Genomic DNA, 21,620 nt, shown 5'->3' on the forward strand with positions numbered 1-21,620 from the left:
GTTGCCGCCGCAAGGAATTGTGGGTGCGGCGTTATCTCCTTTCATTTTATAAAGGAATGTCCAGTGTTTCCTAAACTAAAGGAGCTAAATAAGAAAGCATTGAAACTCGTTTCCTTTCCATCTAAACATTTCACTTCCGGGTCATTTCACTCAGTTTGGGAACTTCCTAACCTGATTGGTCGACATTGCGTCATCACGTCGACCAATCAGGGGCGACTCGATGTCTCTTTCAGGAAGTCAAACGCAGAAAAATCCAGAGGAGAGAGAGAGAGCAAAAAGAGCCACGGGACGTCAAGGCAAACATAATAATGTCCGTAACCGTTTTGAAGTCCGTTTACCGGCACAGGTGACAGTTTTTCTACCGTATAGTTTGGCGTCAGTTGTCTTCTGTAACGTTACTTTGTGACGCGATGTCAGACATGCTGGAACATGTTGAAGTAGGTTAAGCTAACTAACGTTAAGTTAATAGAGTTAACGTTACTGTGTCATATATTCAAGTAATAATGTGATAGTAAGTGGTCGAACTGGGAGTCTAAGTTCATATATATTGATGTTAATGTTCTGAATTTAAATTCGTCGTAAAGCAGCAGTTACGTTGATTGGTTGTGAGGTTGTAAAACCAGATGTTTACAGATGCTATACGTGTCCACCATGTAAATATGTCTGTTTCTGCACGACCGTTTCCTCCAGGTTGAGGTCCCTCTGCAGACTGCAGCGAATCCAGGGTCACATGGTGAGAACTCGTGTCCACATACATGGTAGATATTTCAGCTGCCATACAGTTAACAGTGTTTTGTGAGTCTGGACAAAATGAAATGACTTTCTTTACTTGTGCTGCGTATTTCAATGTGTTCTTGTGAAGCCTTTTTACAGGATCTGTCCTGTTGTCTCTCTCTCTACTCTGGATCAGATGTCGAGTCAGGTGGAACCAGAGGTTCTCCTGGAGAGAGTGGGCAGCGCAGGTGTGATCACCATAAACCGACCCAAAGCCCTGAACGCCCTCAACCTCGCCATGGTCCGACAGATCTACCCTCAGCTCAAAGTATGTGGGAAGCTTCGCCTCAACCAGGTCAAAGGTCGTGGCCCTCGAGCGTGTCAAATGTCATTTATCATGGCGGCAAGTGTTACAGATCGTAAATGGCTTTGGATGGATGCCTGTACTCCTTTTTAACACACTATTTATGAAGGAATGTCATTACTTTAACCGCCTGAATTTAAAAACAACACGGTTTGATAATAATACAGTCATCCCGAGGGGATAAGGCTCGCAGAATCAGTAACTTCATTTAAATGACTTCTTAAAACCCATTTTTATAGAGCAGCTTTTAAATGATGTCGTCTTTTTATGCAGTTCTTTGGTTTCCCTTATTTAGTTTGTCTGTTTTTTATTTTTTATTCTAATTAAAAAATATATATTTTATATTTGTATCTTACTATTCTATTTGTTTTGCCTTCATTCTCTGTAGAGCACTTTGTAAACTTTGTTTTTAAAGGTGCTATATAAATAAAGTTATTATTATTATTATCCCCTCCCATCGAATAATTGCCCTCTTTCACTGTAAATTGGAAGACAATTTTTTTATTGTACAAGATATTCCGTATTGTCATCTCGTATCCAACGCATCGGGATGCTGTTGGAGCTTCTGTTTTGAATGTCCTCTTTTGAGGACGCACAATACTAACATTTAGTTTTTGATGATAATTTCCTATGAATCTGCTGCTTCATTTGATTCTAGAAATGGGACAACGACAATGAGACTGCCATTGTGATCATCAAAGGAGCAGGTGGGAAAGCCTTTTGTGCTGGTGGAGACATCATAGGTGAGCAGTAGCCTTGAAGGATCAATCGCTGCGGCCCGTGTAGCCCCCAGTTTGGGCCTCTCGTGTAATCGCATACATTCATATAACACCAGTTCTTCTTAAAGAGAATTTAGTGTTAGACACTTATCACTGTTTTGAAGCCATTTTCCAGAATCCCAAAAAGATTAAAACCACCTGGATGAAAAATGATTCCGTCCACTGAATGCAAAAAAAAAAAAAAAAAGAGGAGTTCCCTAATTTGGAGAGCTGGTATGTGCAACAGTGGAACATTTTAGTAACCAGACATGTCTTTGCTTTGATCTGCTTCCTCCTCCCAGCGGTCACAGAATCGGGAAAAGTCGGAGACCCTCTGGCAGAAGACTTCTTCCGTGAGGAATACATTCTCAACAATGCTATTGGTAAGCGTTACACGTTCAATTACACCTGTATTATGACACATCTGTATGTGTTATGGGGCCTTATTCACTGAAAAGTCTCACTTTTTACATTTCCAAAACACCACACTAACATAATATTTTATCTTTTCAAGGAGAATGCAGGAAACCCTACATCGCCCTTATTGAAGGAATAACAATGGGAGGGGTGAGTCCTATTTCTAATATATACAGTTCATAATATACGGTTGGAGTTGTGGTACCTTTAGTGAGTGAAGAGCCTTGCTCCCTCATGGGGCGTGCTATTCACATGTGCCTGTAGGGGGCAGTAGAGAGCTGTCTGCTGCTGCCTGGTGGCAAGGTGGCCTCTGATTGGATGAAATAGGAAGTGGCAGAGTATTGTTGCTGTCACCTGTTTGACATTAAACACCACTGGTACCTTTGGGGTCATTACACCACTGGTACCTACGGGGTCATTACACCACTGGTACCTACGGGGTCATTACACCACAGGTACCTACAGGGTCATTACACCACAGGTACCTACAGGGTCATTACACCACTGGTACCTACAGGGTCATTACACCACAGGTACCTACAGGGTCATTACACCACAGGTACCTACAGGGTCATTACACCACAGGTACCTACAGGGTCATTACACCACAGGTACCTACAGGGTCATTACACCACCGGTACCTACAGGGTCATTACACCACTGGTACCTACGGGGTCATTACACCACAGGTACCTACGGGGTCATTACACCACAGGTACCTACAGGGTCATTACACCACCGGTACCTACAGGGTCATTACACCACAGGTACCTACAGGGTCATTACACCACAGGTACCTACAGGGTCATTACACCACAGGTACCTACAGGGTCATTACACCACTGGTACCTACAGGGTCATTACACCACCGGTACCTACGGGGTCATTACACCACAGGTACCTACAGGGTCATTACACCACCGGTACCTACGGGGTCATTACACCACCGGTACCTACGGGGTCATTACACCACAGGTACCTACAGGGTCATTACACCACTGGTACCTACGGGGTCATTACACCACCGGTACCTACGGGGTCATTACACCACCGGTACCTTTGGGGTCATTACACCACAGGTACCTACAGGGTCATTACACCACTGGTACCTACAGGGTCATTACATCACAGGTACCTACAGGGTCATTACACCACTGGTACCTACGGGGTCATTACACCACAGGTACCTACGGGGTCATTACACCACCGGTACCTACGGGGTCATTACACCACTGGTACCTACGGGGTCATTACACCACTGGTACCTACGGGGTCATTACACCACCGGTACCTTTGGGGTCATTACACCACAGGTACCTACAGGGTCATTACACCACTGGTACCTACAGGGTCATTACATCACAGGTACCTACGGGGTCATTACACCACCGGTACCTACGGGGTCATTACACCACAGGTACCTACGGGGTCATTACACCACCGGTACCTACGGGGTCATTACACCACTGGTACCTACGGGGTCATTAGGCTTTAATGTCGATTAAACAACAGAAACCTTTAAAGCTACAAGAATAACTTATGCTTTGACATATTATCACCTCATATCAGCAGACATTTCTAGTTTTCATGACCTCCTTTTAGCTCCTATATTTTGTTCACCTGCCTCCAAAGCATTGAGCAAGGCACTAAAGATCCAACATGTTGGTGTTTGTTGGCAGGGACTGTTACGGGGGTTTTAAAGCGATCTCCATCTTGGCCTGACGTGTGCCGATCAGTCAGTTTCTGGTCAACATGGTTTGTTTGTTTGGGCTGCTCAGGACCGCCGTACTAAAGCAGCTTCTTCTTTAGCTGTTGTTATTATCAGTGAAGTAAACATTTCAAACTGGATAATCCACAGCGGGATGAGCCCCAGAAGATGTGAACCGATGGTCTAGACGGCCACGCCCACTTCATGTTCTCCTTTCCGAGAGAGAGACGGAAGCTAGAATTAATTTGCCAGAACAAAACGACGCATGTTAGCAGAGTGCAGTAATGGATGCAAGGGGGCAGATGAGTGCTGGACCATGTGGCACACTTCCCTCCATCAGCCCGGTGGGGAAGGTCAACCTTTTTCGCACAAATACATTTCTTTTCATGGGTTTATGGCTCTGGGAATAACGTGTCAGTAGATCGAACGCGGCAATGTCGACGCAAAACCATCCTGGAGGGCGATTTGCTGTTTTTAATGCGTCTCGTGGTTTGTGCTCGTTCTTTATATGGGGGCGAAAACAAGTCTTAAGAGTGAAGGGCCACATCTTTAGCAGGTCAAAGTGTACACACACACACACACACACACACGAGTCTCTGTTTGACTCCCTCTTACATCACAGGGGTCTCATCGCACGCACTCTACAAGTTAAAAATCCCCTAGAATTATGGTCCGAACGCTGAAGTGTTATTAATGAGGTCTAAAGTGCTCCGAGACGTCTCCTCGCGTTCAGACCCCGATCTCACTGCTTCTAAGAGGCGTCTGCAACGGGCGTAGCGGCTGCTGATGGATGCCCCCCCCCCCCGAAGCCGCATGTGGCTGTGGTCTCTTCCCTCTGGAGATCAGGGCTCTGGGTTCCTCATGTCCTGATGAGAAGAGAGCGAGGGCCCAACGTGTCTCATTTATCTTCTGCAAAGTGTAAAGCGGTCCAATACGACCGGGGACCTGTCGATTCCTCCTGGACGAGCCAGACGAGCAGCAGCAGCGTCCGCCCCCCCCCCCCCCCCCCCCGCCTCAATCAATACTCGGTTTGAATCCAGTAAATCAAATATCGCCGCGGAGGACTCGGTGCAGCCCTCGGCGTGCTCCGCCGGTGTGAACCGCCCCTTCCTGTTTGTCGGCTGTGAACACGCTCGTCCGCACACTGTTGCACGTGTCCGTTGTTGACAGCAGGACCCTGCAGACATGTTCTTATATGGTGCTCGCTGGTGGCACGCGACAATGTTCCACTGCTTTTATGGTAGAAACTCGAGATTAAAACGGACCCCGGTGCATCCAGAGAGCGCTGCGAGGAGACGGCCTGCTCTTATTTTTTGGGGCCTTTTTTTCCCCCCTGAGTTTTCCAGTTGTGTTATTCCTACAATCAGGAGGAAATGGTTGTAGCTTCATTGATCTTCTATTTTAAGTGCATCCGGTTTGACGCGACTCCATGACAGTATGAAGACGATGCAGCAGACTGCTTAAAAGGAGATTGTGAAATCGTTTCCGTCCCGTATGAAAACTTTAAAGTTATTATTATGATGTAGTTAACAGAAAGGGATTATTGGAATCTACCCCTTCATGTCAGAAAGCCCTTGAGGAAAGGTCTTCCAATCGCACCGACGCAAAGGTCATTTCAACTGGTTATTTCTTTCACTTGGACACGTGTTTAACTCGTCGTGGTACACACACACACACACACACAGGTCCAGCATGGCTCCGTGCTCCTCCAGTGTCCCAGTAAGGACGCGCAGCACTGGAGCCCTTAAACTTCAGAGGCATCAAAAGCTTCTGTAACTCCTCCTTCTTTTCTCTTTGCACGTTGTCAGTGCCTCTAATGTTTTAAGTGTGTTCTTAAAGTTGCAAAGTGAGTGTCAGTTTGCCCCCCCCCCCCCCACCAGAGTTTTTTCTACAACTGAACTGAACTCCATGGCCATCCGCCCGTCTGTGCGCCGACGAGGGAGCGTAATGCCTGCAAGAGGTTGTCGTTTCCACGGCGACCTCGTCGTTGTAAATCGTGTTGTAAAATATCCTCTTGGCCAGCGCTGCTCATTAGCCCCCCCCCCCCCGCTGGTCGCAACGCACACATAAATACGCACACTGACGCGCGGGGGTCGGCCTGCTTTACTTCTTTATTTATTTTGTATTTTTTCTCTCTCTGCATTTTCCATTTCAAACTTCAGCTCAGGGTCTCTCGGTTATTGATGTCCCCCCCCTCTCCCCTCTCCCCCGCCGTCTGTATTCCTCGCCGTGTCCTCATGCCTCGTCTCCTCTTCTCCCTGCAGGGCGTCGGTCTGTCGGTTCACGGACGGTTTCGAGTGGCCACCGAGAAGACGCTGTTCGCCATGCCGGAGACGGCCATCGGTGAGAACGTCCAGCTGCACCGGGCGGCGGGGGGGGGGGGTGATTTTGACCTGGTTCCGATTGAAACGCATTCACAGGCTGGACGTGTGTCTGCACGGGAAGCTGGGGAACTAGAATCCACCGAGGGACAGGCGGGTTGTGCTCACGACAGATGGCCTCGTAAAAATGTCATGTCGGAGGGCGAGATGGCTCCTCCCCCAAAGTACAGGGTCTCTCAATTTCTGAGAGAGAGAGAGACGATGTAGAGAAGCGAGGAGACGGGCGGGTTGTCGGAGAGGTCAAACAAACTGACAGTCGTGCACGATGAAATTAAAAGGTCACCGTCTCAGGCGTTCGGCTTTCTTACATTCCCTAATTGGCAGCAGAGCGTCGAGGCCACGAGGCCCATGGGAACGTCAACAAATTGAACTTTAGATCTGAGGATGGAGATGGTTATAAAAGTTAGGTGGCCAACAGAATTCACATAATTCCTCCTGTGGGGAGAAACATGAACATCTGAACCAAATTCCAGAGACATTTCACCAACGAATGTGCAACCTTATGGTGGAATTATGGAGAAATTCAGCAAGTTCTTCACATCAAAGTCAAAGTGCGGAGGGTTCCCTCTGTGGGGGGGGGGGCGATGATGAAATGGCAGCCCAGTTTTTGGCGTTTGATGAAGTGTTTGATCGACCAGGTGACATCACAGGCCCTGTGCACCTGGTCTTTGCCACTTGTGTGTGTGTGTGTGTGTGTGTGTCAATCAGTATCCTCCATGGTAACGTGATGCTGAAGTGGATGAGAAACAATCCGGGGATCAAGAGGGGAGAGATGGGATCTTCCATATATTTCTATCTGGGTGTTTTCCCTCGTTGCGTCATGTGATTCCAGCTGTAACCCGTGACGGTGTCATGTGATTCTGCTTCACTCACTAAATGGAGGAACGGTCCAGATCTTAGTCCTGAGCTTTAATTGGCTCTTTAGCTAATTGACCCCCGGAGACAGACGGCCGCCTCCTCAGGAGATTAGCAGCAAATCTCAAGCAGCTAACGAATTACAGCTTAAACCCAGAAGGCGTATCACAGTTCTTAATCGCGTATGAATTATTTGCAGGAATCTCTTGTATTTGTGTTTTTATTATTATTGCCATCACTCTGGTTTTGTGGGGAGGAAAAGAGACGAGCTTATGTTTCCCGTCTGTGTTCTCGCGTCATAAAGATGCTTAATGGATACTGAGATGGTCCCTGAAGCGTCTCCGATGATGCCTTCAAGCGCTCCACGGACTCTCTGCACCACTTTTATTTTATTCGGTTGGATTCGGTGGGCGAGGTCGTCGTTACTTCACTGCAGCTTTTAATGTGCATCTGTTCATCTTCTGATCGATGGACTGTGCGAGCTCACTGACTCGAGGACACACTCGCTTCTTCCTCTGTTTGACACACACACACACACACACTCACAGACACTCACAGACTCCCATAATAAATAGATGATGTCTGGAGCAGCGGAAGAATGACAATTATGGTGTCAGCGGACAGGAATTGAGTGCATCAGAAAGAAATTGCCTAAAGTGTGTGTGTGTTTGTGTGTGTGTGTGTGTGTGTGGCCGAGGAAATGGGATCTCAATTGAATTTCAGAACATGCGGTGATTAATGTGTGTGTGTAGTCGGGGTGTGTCTTGTGTGTAGTCTGGAGCCTCTCCAGAGTGTGACCACTAGTCACATGTCATGTTCCAGGAGTTGACAACTCAAGTATACTTCTCATGCGAAGACAACAAAAAGTTACACATTTATTTATTTTTCCTTTTCATTGGTTACATAACAACCTTCCCCTGGATGCACTCTGGTGTCACCTACAACATCTTAACCAATCAGATGTCGGTGAATCTTTATGAAGATGTGAGATGTTTACGTTCCTTATTTCTGAGCCCGTCGTGAACCAGAAGGAAAGACCGCCGTTCCCCTTGAACACACGTCTCATACTTCTTGATGGCCACATGGAAAAGCTCTAATCTATTGCCCTGTATTTCATTGTGTAATCGGGGCTCCCCCCCCCCACACACACACACACTCACACACTCACCCCCCACTGCCAACAACTCTTTATGATGAGGCAGCCGACCCTTCAAAGCTCCTTTTTGAAAGATCCGTTGGACCCATTGGGCCAAAAAACAAGAAGAAGTTATTATTCTTTTTTTAAAGTATTGTCGTTACTCGATAGAATAATAACTTCATAACTAGACACACACACACACACACACACACACACACACACACCCTCCTCAGCTGTGTTATTTCAATGTATTGTCATTCAATAACCTAGGAGATATATTCATTTACACATTTTGGGATTTTTTAAATCTGTGGGTTGGTTGTTCATACATTCTTATAAAGTTTGTAGTTTTGGGAAACCTTGCTAGCGACTTCAAAGGGAGCCAGAGTGAATGGTCACGCCTCTGCCTTTCACGCTGTGTCTTCAAGATGTCCGTCCCCATGAACGCCACATCTCAGGAACGCCGAAGGTCAAGGTCACCGTGACCTCACTAATCACGATTTTGACCATAACTCGTATGCAACGGGTTAAAATGATGAAGTGGAACTTGACAGGCGGGCGAACGCGAGCCGGTCCTCCCAGTCGTCCGCTGACGGATGCTCTCGTGTTCCTCCAGGGCTTTTCCCCGACGTGGGAGGTGGCTTCTTTCTGCCGAGGCTCCGGGGAAAGCTGGGCCTGTTCCTCGCCCTGACGGGCTTCCGGCTCAAGGGCCGCGACGTGCAGAGAGCCGGCGTCGCCACGCACTTTGTGGAGCGCGAGAAGGTACGGTACCGGGGGGGGGGGGGGGGGAAAGCCACATGATGAGTCACGCTTGTTTTTTAAAGGAGCCAAAAGGCGAGCTGTGTTCGACCAGCAGGCAGCCGAGTTTATTCAGGACCGCGACCTTGAGTTCAGGACAGAGGGGCAGTGGGCGGGGCTTAGTTTGTTTGTGCAACTCGAACAGAAGTTTGACTCGAAGCTGGACACAAGAAGCCCTGACCACAGATTACAGGACAAAATGTGGAATATGCAAAGTCACCAAGCGCTCTTTTATTGGTTAAGACCTCCAACACACAACAACAAGAGATCATTTTGTGAAATGTTAAATTAGATAGGGGGCGGCTTCAAATAAGCCTAGTTAGCTTTTTGTCTGTTCCTGCACTGATATTCATTTATTACCTTCCGCATTCTGAGAATGCGGAAGGTTATGTTTTGATCGCTGTGTATTTATTTATTTATTTGTATGCGTGTTATTCGCATAACTCAAAAAGTATTAAACCGAATCGCATGAAATTTAGTGGGATGATTGGTTATTATCTGGGGTCCATTTGATTAGATTTTGGAATCGATTGGGTCAACGGTCAAAGTCATGAAAAGGTACCATAGAAGTGGCTGCGGCGAAGGTATGCGCTCTACCGAGTGCCCGTTCTAGTTTATCTCTGTTGTGATTTTTATTGTTTGAATTGTGCAAAATAAATAAATCACACAGACAAATAAAGCACCAGGCGTATTCCACAGTGGCGACCCTTAATGTCTTCTTGCTTCGCTAGATCCCCGAGCTGGAGAGGGAGCTGCTGGGCCTGACGTCTCCCTCCGCTGAGGACGTCTCCAGACTGCTGGACTCGTACCAGCAGCAGGTTGAAAGTCCTCAATCGCCCCAAAATATCTCCAACGCGTGAAACGAGACGTTCAGACGGATGTTTTCTCGGCTTGACGCTCGTCTCTCCGTCCACAGAGCGCTCTGGATGCAGACAAGCCGTTCGTGTTGGAGCGACACATGTCTGATATCGACAGGTAGGCGTCGGATTTCTTCTTCTTTTTTTAATTTATTGTCAACTAATGTCACGGAGGGTGAACATCTGGGCAGCGTGGTGTATTATTATTATTATTATTACATTGTTTTAGCTGCAGATTTTTTTTCCATTTATGTTCTTTATTGTTTCTTTGGACAACATGGAGCTCTGTGGCCCAGAGGAAGATTTATTTTTCTTTTCTTTTTTATGATAGTTTTTAAATACCATTTATATAATAAATACAATAATATACAAATAAAATGCATTATTACTATTAGAATTATTAGTATGCTTAGCATAATTAATTAAATGTTGGTTTTGGATCCCAAAAAATATATAATATTTCCAGCCTTATCGTTTAAAGCTGGTAACATGGCGAGCGGAGGAGATGTTGTTGTTGTTGTTGTTTAATTTGAGAGTGACCTCTCCTCCCTGCAGGCTGTTCAGCTCCAGCAGCGTTGAGGGCATCGTGAAGGACCTGCAGGCCGACGGCTCGGAGTTCGCCAGGAAACAAGCCGAGGTACCCCCCCCCCCCCCCCGGTGCTGCTTGGATGGAGCCAGGGCATTATTTGGGCTTCCTCAGTATTAGTCAGTAATCGGTGGTTTACCTCCAGTTGAAGCTCTGAGGGGTTAGTCGTAGTCCTGCTGGCTGGACCAGAACCCCCCAGAACCCCCCAGAGGGACTCCAGAGCTCCTCCAGGCCGGCGTGGCTTCATCCCACACACATGAACCCGACTCGCAGCTCTGGTCTTTAGTCGCTTTAGTCACGGCGCTCCAACTGATATCAGACTGGGGAAAGAACATATAACCTTATGTAACAGTGCACATGCCCCGGATTAGACCCCCCCCCCCCCCTGATCTCTCCAGGATTAATAATCCTGGAGAACCACTCATCTGTTCTCTGATTTGATACATTTTGCATTAAGGGAGGGGGGCGGGGGTCAGCTCAGGCATGACATATTTATTCTAAGCCCACTCCCCTCAGTGACGACTCTCCGTCCTCGCCTCGCACATTCAACATTTAGAGCTTCTTTTCTTCCTTATTTACATATTTGATCATTTGTATATATTTATCTAAAAGCGCCGCAGAAAACCCAAAGCTCTCTTTCTCCCTCCCGTACTTTTCTCTCTCTCTTTCACTCTCTTTCTCCCTCCTGTACTTTCTTCTGTCTCTCTCTCTCTATCAGATGCTGTCCAGGATGTCTCCCACCTCTCTGAAGATCACCCATCAGCAGCTGGAGGCGGGTGCTACCCTGAGCCTGCGGGAGGTGTTGGTGATGGAGTATCGCCTGAGCCAGGCCTGCATGGTACAGACCCCCCACACACACACACACACAAAATATACATCATCCCTTTCTCTCGTATCATAATTCAGTGGATTGAAGGATTAGTGGAGAAGCTCCTTGTATTCTTTACTTCTCGTATCACCTGAGACTAAAGGGGGTCTCACCTGGGGGGGGGTCTCCGTTGTGTTGCAGAGGGGCCGCGACTTCTACGAAGGCGTACGGGCCGGTAAGTCAAACGTTATTAGAAATGATCAAATAATAAATCCTTTATATTCCATCGTCCGGGTCCCCGTATCCTCCTGAGACATGTGTGTGTTCTGCAGTGCTGGTGGACAAGGACCAGAGTCCCAAGTGGAGCCCCCCCACCCTGGAGGAGGTGACCCAGCAGAGCGTGGACCAGTGCTTCTCCTCGCTGGGGGAGAAGGACCTCACGTTCTGAGTCATGTGACAGGAGGAGGAGGAGGAGGAGGAGGTCTTATACCTGACGACGAGCAGCAGGAGCTTCTTTATTTTCTCAAGCATCTGTACTTTTCCAGATGTAACGTAGCTGTAACGGGTTTTCTTCGGTCATATCCAAACTCAAGTGGAAGTGTATCGATATATTCTGAATGAAATTATTGTCACGTATTATTTTGGTGTGAGCGTGTGGTTTTTTTCTTCTTTTTTCGGTGTGAACTTCATCCGACAGACACGTCGCTGTGTTTCAGTTGGCATCAAATCGCTCAACATTAATTATTTAGGAGACGGACATCCAGCATTGGGCTTCGATGCAGGAACACGGGCAGCAAAGAGAAGAAGGGGATGCGTGGGCTCGGGTCACGACCTTCTGCGACCTTCTACCTCCTACGGCCCTCTACGAACTCCTCCACCTTCTACGACCTCCTACGACCTCGCTCGTTCAGGGTTCTGGCGACGGCTCGTTATCAGCGTGTGAGCACGACGTCGGAGTCTGGACGGTAAACATTCACCTTGGTGCAGCGTTGGGTTATCGGGGCATGTTTCATACGCCTGCCAAAAAGTTAAAGAGTCCACACACACACACACACACACAATCTGATTCTACCAGCTCATCGGCACATGGAGCGACTGCAGAGCAACTTTCTGAAGGTCTGTTTCCTCATGTCTGTTTAATCTTCATCAATAAACTACATCTCGTTTGAATCTTGTAACGTGTGTGTGTGTCGTGTTCACCGAGGCTCTCGGGCCGCACGCCGCCTCCACGAGCAGACGAGGTGACCTCCGCACGCCGCGGGCGACGATGAAGTGACGTCATCGTGGACAAACAGTCTGAGTGTCTCTGATTAAACCTCGCGGTGCCTTCAGGCTGCTTGACAAACAAAAGGATTTACGAGCGCTCCTTTGTTCTTCATGCAGATGAACTTTGAACCTCCTGTTCGACAGGTGTTTTTAAACGGGTAACGGAGGTTGTGCCGGGATGGTGGTTCAGAAAATAACTGAAATATTTCAAAAAAGGCGTAAATCTGATTTATTGGCATTAGTTTTAACACACACATGTACAGGTCGTAGGATATATGCAAAAAGTCACTTTAATTCAATGATAATTGAATATTATGTTTGATTATATCCATGAAGCTACACGCATGACACACGTATGACAGTAAACTGAACATGTTCGATGTCGGGAGGTCTCTGGCCGCTGGGAAACAAGCGTTCTTTACTATTAACATTTTAAAAAGATGAATCAAGGATTCATTTGACCGATGGTGAGTGACTCGTGGCAGCTCTGGTGGAGTCGGAGTGTGAGCCGATAAGCCTTTATGAGATGTTTTCGGGTCAGACGTCCGCCGTGAGGCCGCCGCCTCTTTGTTTGAAACTCGTTGGACCTTTAAACTCTAAGTGACTGTTGACGAAAGGCGATGGCCGCCTCCAGATGAAGGATGAAGACGAGCACGCTGGATCAGTTTAACTCTTTGTGGAGCAGAGCTCTCCACGGCAGGAGAGGACGGAAAGGGATCGAGACCTGATCCCAGACCTGATCCCAGACCGGACCGAGACCTGATCCCAGACCTGATCCCAGACCGGATCGAGACCGGATCCCAGACCTGATCCCAGACCGGATCCCAGACCGGCTCGAGACCTGATCCCAGACCTGATCCCAGACCGGATCCCAGATCGGATCCCAGACCGGATCGAGACCTGATCCCAGACCTGATCGAGATCTGATCCCAGACCTGATCCCAGACCGGATCGAGACCTGATCCCAGACCTGATCGAGACCGGATCGAGACCTGATCCCAGACCTGATCCCAGACCGGATCCCAGACCTGATCCCAGACCTGATCCCAGACCGGATCGAGACCTGATCCCAGACCTGATCGAGATCTGATCCCAGACCTGATCCCAGACCGGATCGAGACCTGATCCCAGACCTGATCGAGATCTGATCCCAGACCTGATCGAGACCTGATCCCAGACCGGATCGAGACCTGATCCCAGACCTGATCGAGACCTGATCCCAGACCGGATCCCAGACCTTTTTTTCCTCCGCTGTGACGTTCAAAGTTCTCAGTCGCGTCTCGACATCGTTGACGTAGGCTACGGCGTCAAACAGAATTTCACCCCCGATTTGTTGCTTTGTTAAATCAACATGTGAAATAAAATAATTATTATCATTTCCCTTCCGGCATGAAAACCCGTAAAAGAGAAAGTGAGTTCTACCTTTTCTTGTTCTGCTCCACAGGTTACAGATTATACTTTGTCTTTTTTTGTTTTTTATCTGAAGCAAAATAAATGCAGTCAGATTAGGAATCGGGGGGGGGGGGGGGATATGTCGCCGCCATCTTTTAATCTTTAGTGTGCCCCCCCCCCCCCCCCCCACCAACAGATTAATCTGTCCACACTGATTAGTGCACGTTTATTAGAGTGAGAGAAAAAAGTGACGGAGCACCAATTATGGGATGGAAATCAACTGTATGGTGTGTGTGTGTGTGTGTGTGTGTGTGGCTGTTGGTGAACAGTGTGAGAGAGAAGAAGACCTGAGGAGAAGGCAAGAGGAGACAAGGAGACTCCCCACTGGTGGTTTATGATCTTCTTACTTCTTATTATGATTATTACGGTAATAACTACTATCACGGCGGTTTCAGGGTCGTCATTAAAAAGCTTTTTTAGTTCAATTTTGGGTAAATCCCAAATGACATCATCATGGAGCATCTGCAGCTCGGGACCAGAGGCCCGTGTCGGGTTCCTGATTATAAAATCAACAAAACATTCCTCGACTCCACCCTTTTTTAAAGAAGTTCTACGTCTATAGATCGGATTGACACCTGGTGTTTTTTTGTTTTGTTTTGAAGTTTGCATATTTGTGCTCACGCCCTGATATCGGGCACATGGCGGTGTTTCTCAGTGAGGCGTTGCGCAATAACGCAAAACAAGGGCCAACAACGTTTTTACAACCCCCCCAAAATAAACACGTTTTTTGTTGTTGTCGTTTTAAACTTCAATTCTGCCGACAAGCCGAACGCTCTTTGAAAAGTGCGTCGGTCATCTCTTTTCTTCCGGTTTCTTTGAGGCCAGCAGGCCCCCGGTGATGTAAGAAGTCCACAGAATCCTGCGTAGGAAACACGTCATGGATGCACACGACTTCCTGGATTCACCTTTGCGGACTCATGGAGAGCAGCTCGGCCCCGTGACCTCCAGGGAGTCAGGAGAGCGGCGGGAGCCGGGCGGATCGGTGTGTGAGGGATCTGGGAGGAAGAGGACCGGGATGGACTCCCACTGGGATAGCCGAGAGCGAGGGGACGAATAAGGTCTGGACACAGATGGGAAACCCAGCTGAAGACACCAGACGGATAATCACAGGAATGTGAGCGGGATCAGGAGCGCGGTGGGAGGAGGGCTTTTGGGTTCAATCCCACTTTAATCCAGAAGTAGGTCAAACGGAAATTACCGACCTCTCGTTGGTATTCCCGCTCGCAGCAGCTGAGATCACTGGAGGTGTTTTTCCAGACCTCGTTTCAATCGTCACATTCGATGTACGGGATGTCGCAGTAGCGGCGGTCCAGCTCGGCCCACTGCTGCACGGCCTGGGCCACGATGTCCTCGGAGAGCTTGTGGGCGTAGTCCAGCAGCACCGGGTTGACCTCGAGGTCGCTCTGCGGCGGCGAGCCCGTCTCCCCCGCGTGGACCAAGTAGGCCGCCCCCTCGGCCCGCTCCGAGGAGTTTGCGTTTTCGCTCCTCTTGGATTTGACGCAGCCCATCCTCTGGAGGAGGTCGCATCGGTTTCACTTTAGGGTGGAGGACGCGTCTCATCCACGTCCCGCGTTACGAAAGCAGAGCGGCTGGGAGGCCTCCACCCCCCACCCCACCCCACCCGGCGCGGGTCTGGAGGCGGCGAATCGGGTCAGTCCCTCGGTGGCTGCAACCCGTCGCTTCCTCTACTGCAGAGAGAAGGAAATGAGAATTTAAAAAAGATATTTAGTGATTTCATTTCCGTCGGAGGGAAGGATTCTCACAGCGGCTGCGGGGCAACTGTACGTGACCCCGGGCCCCGAGGTCAAGGCCTCTGCACGTCAACTGCGTTACACATGCCCCCCCCCCCCCTCTCTCTCTAACTCAGAGTGTTTTTATTTGTATGACTCAATCCGTCCGTCCGAGAGCTCTGCTGCTGTTCAGTCGTCTCCCGTCTGCTCCACTAGCCGAGCTCTCGCAGCCTGGATCACAGTGACGGCTCCTCTTTTCTTTTCTTTTTTAGGCCCCTCTGTGCAAAACATGTGCTCCATTCAGAAAGATGCACCCCGTGGTCATTTGGATTCAGACACAGAGGACTCAGAACAGGACGGGAACATTTAATATGGAGGACACAGCGTGTCTTAAAAACATCAATATTGTGTAAACCTTGTATATTTAATCTCATCTCTAGTTTTAAAGGTTTGTTTTCATGACATCTGGGACGACAGACGAACACAGCCTCGTGGCTCTAACTCTAGATGTGTTGTATTAATGTGCACATTAAATAAACCAAAGTAAATACAATAAATCACAAAAATAAATGTTAATGTGCACCAAAATGTGAGAGCATCAATTAGTTGTCAGACAGACACGTGGCTGTGTAACGACACCTCAGTGAATGTAAACACCTGCAGACACAGAAACAATAAGATCCTGTGGAGCTTCACATACTTTTTACAGAGTGTCCTCAAATGCGTCTCGTTTTCCTCCATAAACAACCCAAAAACATAAATAACCCGAGGTCGCTCAAGTAAACAATAATCCGGACATCATCTGCTCCTTCCGCCCACTCCTCTGCTCCTTAAAACAGCTTAAAATATATATATAAAATATATCCCCAAAGCTGCTGCTGCTCGCTGGTTCGGTTCCTGTAGAATAAAAAGCGGATTCTTCCAAAAAAAAGGTGGGTAAATAAGCAAAAATCCCTAAACTGGAAGAGCGGAGAGCCGAGCCTGTTGCCTTCACGCCGACCCGACGCGGAGTGCCGCTCCTCGGCGGCGGACTGGAGGAAAGCCGGAGGAGGACCGGAGGGCTGGTGCGACAGCGCCCTCTGGCGGCGACACGGGCACACTGCACCGAATAAACATACATGTTGTTATGGCCTACATTAGTTTATATATGAGTGGATTATTAGCATATTATTCATCACCGTAAGCGTTTTAAATGTTTAATACTAAAATGGTTATTCTTTTAATTAACTTCATTAAATCACATGGGATGAAATGGTTTTCTTTCGTTAAGCAATACTTACTTTTAAATTAAGTTGGACTCGACCCTTGGCAAATCAATGTTAAATCCCAGTGAAGTGCATTAAATTGGCAAAAATAGATTGACTAAATTATAAAATACTTATGATTATTTAGTTCTTTAAAAAAGTTATTTTTCAATTTAAATTAGCTGGTGGAAGAGATAACGCTATACTTCATACACCAAAATCATTCTTTTGAAAACTCGGTTTTAGTTTATATAATCCCAAATTTGGGATACAGCTGTGTATGAAAAGGTAATTTATGAAACTTGTATCTTTTATCTTGCAAGCTATATGTTGCCTTATTCATGCATCGATGCTCTCATTCCTTCAGAACCACCTTATAGGATGCACAGCGTTTATGAATTCAGATTGGACCAGAGTAATAATTAGAGGTGTCTGTGGTGGTAAACGTGACGCTGCCGCTATACTTACTGTAAATTACACATTTGAGAGAGCCGAGTGGACTCTGAACGCACCATGTGAAGTGACACACCGTGTTAGGTTCCGGGACAGGTGATATTAAGGTGTCTCAAGCTGACTGTAAAGTTGCTTTTCCCGAATGCATTTCATTTGCCCACCTATTATATTCTCTCTCTTTGATTTTTTGTTTTAAATCATCAGATGTTCCAGGTTTTTATCTGACTGACGTGAAGTCGCCACACGGTGGCGCTGTCCTCTCACGCGCTACAACCAGGTTCACCAACAAGGACTTGGACAAATCCTGCACAGACGGACACATTTTTATCTTTGCATATTTCTATTTTAACGTGTGTAGTGCACGTGCACTGATAATCAGCTTCTCTCACCTCGACTACAAGTGTATACCTCCTAATCTCTAATCCAGGATGATCAATGTATTTGGACAACCATGAAACGCACCTGCCATCCAAGAATATTCAAATTAAACGTGCACGTGACAAAAACAGTAGATTTAAAACACATTATTTTCAAACAAGCCTCCTTTCTTTCAGAACATGCTGCGGATATGATATTCTTAATACGTGAATGTGCTCATAAAGTCAAGTGAGACTGTAATGTCCCATCACAAGCTCATCCACATGATGCATCAATCTGGTCGTTGACATGAAGACGCCTCCTGCATAAGGTGCTGAAGTGACGCAGGTCACGTGCTCATCCACCCAGAAGCCCCTTTGCGCAATCACTACGTAAGAAAAGTGAATTTATCGACCCGTGGAGCCGCTAAGCACATGCGCACATGTCTCCATCCCCGTTATGGGTTGACAACGAAAAGAAGAAAAAAAACAAGTCGTCATGTCAGTCGGTTGAAAGTCATAGTGACGACACACAAAGAGGCTAAAGTTGGAGTATAAAAAGGTGTGCGCTAATAAAGTATGAAGCCTATCAGAGTGCGACAAACCCGGTCGCAGTCGTGCAGGAGTTCCAGCGTGCACACACACACATACATACACACGCACACACACACGCACGCACACACTACGGGATCTTTTTGAAACTGCACACCTTAGAGACGATGCATCTGTCTCGGCCCGTGCTGTATCTGAGCTTGCTGATTGCTTTGGGTCCAGTGGTTCTGAGCGACCAGGAGACGCGCCAGCAGCCGTCCGCCGGCAGCCCGGAGGACCCGGAGCCGTGCGCCACCTGCGAGGTCCGGCAGCAGATCAAGTTCATGCGACTCAACGCCATCAAATCTCAGATTTTAAGCAAACTGCGGATGAAGGAACCTCCCAACATCAGCCGGGACGCGGTGAAGCAGCTCCTGCCCAGAGCGCCGCCGCTGCAGCAGCTGCTCGACCAGTACGACGTGCTGGGGGACGACAACAAGGACGTGGTGATGGAGGAGGACGACGAGCACGCCACCACGGAGACCATCATGATGATAGCCACTGCGCGTAAGTCTTTACGAAAATATATTTTTTTCGCTTTGTTTTACGCGTGATGGAAAGCAGTCCGGGGTGGCGTCTCCATGGGAAGGAGCTTTTTACGCACGGGACGGAGCGCACGAAGAGACGCGCGCTTTATGTTGGCCACGCGCAGTTTACCGGGGTTTTATATTGGATATGTGGACACACCAGCATTAATATATGTATGATTGCATATGGGTCGGTGCAGTTTGAAACACTACACTCTCAGAGTGCCACAGTGTGTCGGGGATGTATATTTATTTCTGTGAATTTGAACCGCACGTGGCCATTAACACCTTCCTGTCTCTCTCTCTCTCTCTTTGTTCCCTCTCTCTCTCTCTCTCTCTCTCTCTTCTTTCCCTCTCTCTCTCCAGCCGAGTCCATCGCCCGAGCGGACGGGGAACCAAAGTGCTGCCTGTTCTCCTTCACTCAGAAGTTCCAAGCCAGCCGCGTGCTCCGCGCTCAGCTGTGGGTGAACCTGCGCGCGGCGGACGAGGCGACCACCGTGTTCCTGCAGATCTCCCGCCTGATGCCGGTCACGGACGGGAGGAGCCGGCACGTGCGCATCCGCTCCCTGAAGCTCGAAGTGAGCGCCGGGGTCAGCTCCTGGCAAAGCATCGACGTCAAGCAGGTGTTGACCGTGTGGCTGCGGCAGCCCGAGACCAACTGGGGCATCGAGATCAACGCCTTCGACTTGAGGGGGAACGACCTGGCCGTGACCTCCACGGAGCCCGGGGAGGAAGGCCTGGTGAGAGGAGCTGCTACTCCACCGTAAACTGTTTATACAGGTGATCAGTAGCAGGGAGTCTCATCATATGGAGAAGAGGAGAGTGGATATGATTATTAATATTACAATAGTTGGACAATCCTGCATGAAACAAAACTCATTTTCTAAAAGTTCCTGTGCCGTCTGGAGGTTTGAACTTCTCAGAGTGAGCAGGTGGTTAAACATGTGTGTGTGTGTGTGTGTGTGTGTGTGTGTGTGTGTGTTCACTGCTGGAGGAGGGAGAGGAGAGTTAGGACTCCATGCAGGCGCTCACCTGCATCTGGACCGATGCCCAGTACACATAAACCTCAAATCCTATCGCTTGATTACATAAAAGTCACCTGGCCCACATTCCTTAAAGTATTCTGTGTGCAAATCAGAGTAATTGACTGCACACACACACACACACACACACACACGCCATTAGAATACCTCAACGGCCATTAACCAACAGATCATTTAATTCGTGTCGTTGCAGCAACCGTTCATGGAGGTGAAGATCTCCGAGGGCCCCCGGCGCAACAGGAGAGACTCGGGCCTGGACTGCGACGAGAACTCTCTGGAGTCCCGGTGCTGCCGGTACCCGCTCACCGTGGACTTCGAGGACTTTGGTTGGGACTGGATTATTGCCCCGAAGCGCTACAAGGCCAACTATTGCTCCGGGGAGTGTGAGTACATGCACCTGCAGAAGTATCCGCACACCCACCTGGTGAACAAGGCCAACCCCAGAGGGAGCGCCGGGCCCTGCTGCACCCCCACCAAGATGTCGCCCATCAACATGCTCTACTTCAACCGAAAGGAGCAGATCATCTACGGCAAGATCCCCTCCATGGTGGTGGACCGCTGCGGATGCTCTTGAGTTGGGAGAAGAGCCTGGCGAGAGAGAGGGGGGGGGGGGGTGGTGGAGGATGGAGGATGGAGGGGGGGGGGGGGCGCGGCTTCATCCGGCCTCCAACTTCAAAACTTTTTCAAACACAACCAATTCACAAGCTCCGACGCTTTCCTGCAGAACCCGGTGCAGTAGAACCAGAGTAGACCCCCATCCCCCCACCCCCGACGTAGCTCTTACTTTTCTTTCCTCCAGTGAAATCTTAGCCAGAGAGGCTTGACGTCAGACACACACACACACACACAAAACACACACACACACACATGCCGGACCTCGGAGGGAATGGAGACAGAAATGATCAAAGCTATCCAAAAACTGTATTGTTCCCCCCTGTACACACACACACACACACACACACGCACACACACGCCGACAGGTTCGACTCGTACGCCGTCTCCTCCACTCCACTCGTAGCCGACACACAAAGCTCTCACACCTCTTGCTATACGATATGCGATTGTGATAATCATTTGTTTTTAAAGTTATGTTTTAAGAGGGGAAACCAGGAATTGCGTGGATCTTTTTTTTTAAAGGGCTTCGGGGGGGGGGGGACCACGAGTGATATTTCAGACGGGTAGAACATGCCGTAGTGCACATTGGGTCTTAAAGAAGATTATTATCTTTTTCGTGTTGCGTCATAGTTTAAACTCTCCTTTTGGGAATGAAATCTGAAACAGAGGCAGTCGGTCCTGAGATCCTATTGGACACAATCACGTTCCACGAGGGTGAAATACCACTCTCACACACACACACACACACACACACACACACACACACACCTCTTAATCTTCACCATCCAACCACAGCCTGACCCTGGCCAAGACACTTGAATTATTCTGATTGTAAATTCACACGACTGGACAGGAGGACTTGAAGTGAATGCAGCCGACGAAATTAATACAAAATAAATAAATGAGAAAAAAAAGCTGTTTTAAAAAGACAGAAGAAATGGATTGTCCACATCTCTGAA

At 48.3% G+C, this 21,620-nt stretch overlaps 3 protein-coding genes across 4 annotated transcripts; 2 read left to right on the top strand and 1 right to left on the bottom strand.

Annotated features, from left to right (window-relative positions):
* Positions 1 to 242: 242 nt before the first annotated feature.
* hibch (3-hydroxyisobutyryl-CoA hydrolase) lies at positions 243 to 12,554 on the top strand. 2 transcript variants are annotated; one of them, XM_056438089.1, is made up of 14 exons: positions 243 to 346; positions 691 to 733; positions 911 to 1,042; positions 1,737 to 1,821; positions 2,139 to 2,219; positions 2,351 to 2,403; positions 6,226 to 6,304; positions 8,952 to 9,097; positions 9,865 to 9,951; positions 10,050 to 10,108; positions 10,546 to 10,627; positions 11,295 to 11,414; positions 11,586 to 11,619; positions 11,717 to 12,554. In XM_056438089.1, exons 1-14 carry the CDS (start codon positions 309 to 311, stop codon positions 11,830 to 11,832), a joined length of 1,155 nt encoding a protein of 384 aa, XP_056294064.1. In that variant the 5' UTR covers positions 243 to 308; the 3' UTR covers positions 11,833 to 12,554. The 2 variants fall into 2 exon arrangements, with proteins under 2 accessions (XP_056294064.1, XP_056294071.1); XM_056438096.1 differs by having other exon boundaries at positions 270 to 310.
* A 309-nt stretch (positions 12,555 to 12,863) lies between these two features.
* LOC130204123 (small membrane A-kinase anchor protein-like) lies at positions 12,864 to 16,814 on the bottom strand. Its single transcript, XM_056430658.1, has 2 exons — positions 16,533 to 16,814; positions 12,864 to 15,790 (listed from the first exon to the last, which is right to left on the bottom strand). Exon 2 carries the CDS (start codon positions 15,608 to 15,610, stop codon positions 15,368 to 15,370), a length of 243 nt encoding a protein of 80 aa, XP_056286633.1. The 5' UTR covers positions 15,611 to 15,790; positions 16,533 to 16,814; the 3' UTR covers positions 12,864 to 15,367.
* A 1,687-nt stretch (positions 16,815 to 18,501) lies between these two features.
* On the top strand, positions 18,502 to 20,620 carry mstnb (myostatin b). The gene is made up of 3 exons (XM_056429089.1): positions 18,502 to 18,983; positions 19,370 to 19,743; positions 20,240 to 20,620. The coding sequence occupies exons 1-3, from the start codon at positions 18,605 to 18,607 to the stop codon at positions 20,618 to 20,620; spliced, it is 1,134 nt and encodes a 377-aa protein (XP_056285064.1). The 5' UTR covers positions 18,502 to 18,604.
* The last annotated feature ends 1,000 nt before the right edge of the window (positions 20,621 to 21,620 follow it).

The sequence above is a fragment of the Pseudoliparis swirei genome, chromosome 2 (genome assembly GCF_029220125.1).
Source record: "Pseudoliparis swirei isolate HS2019 ecotype Mariana Trench chromosome 2, NWPU_hadal_v1, whole genome shotgun sequence".
Lineage (NCBI taxonomy): Eukaryota > Metazoa > Chordata > Actinopteri > Perciformes > Liparidae > Pseudoliparis > Pseudoliparis swirei.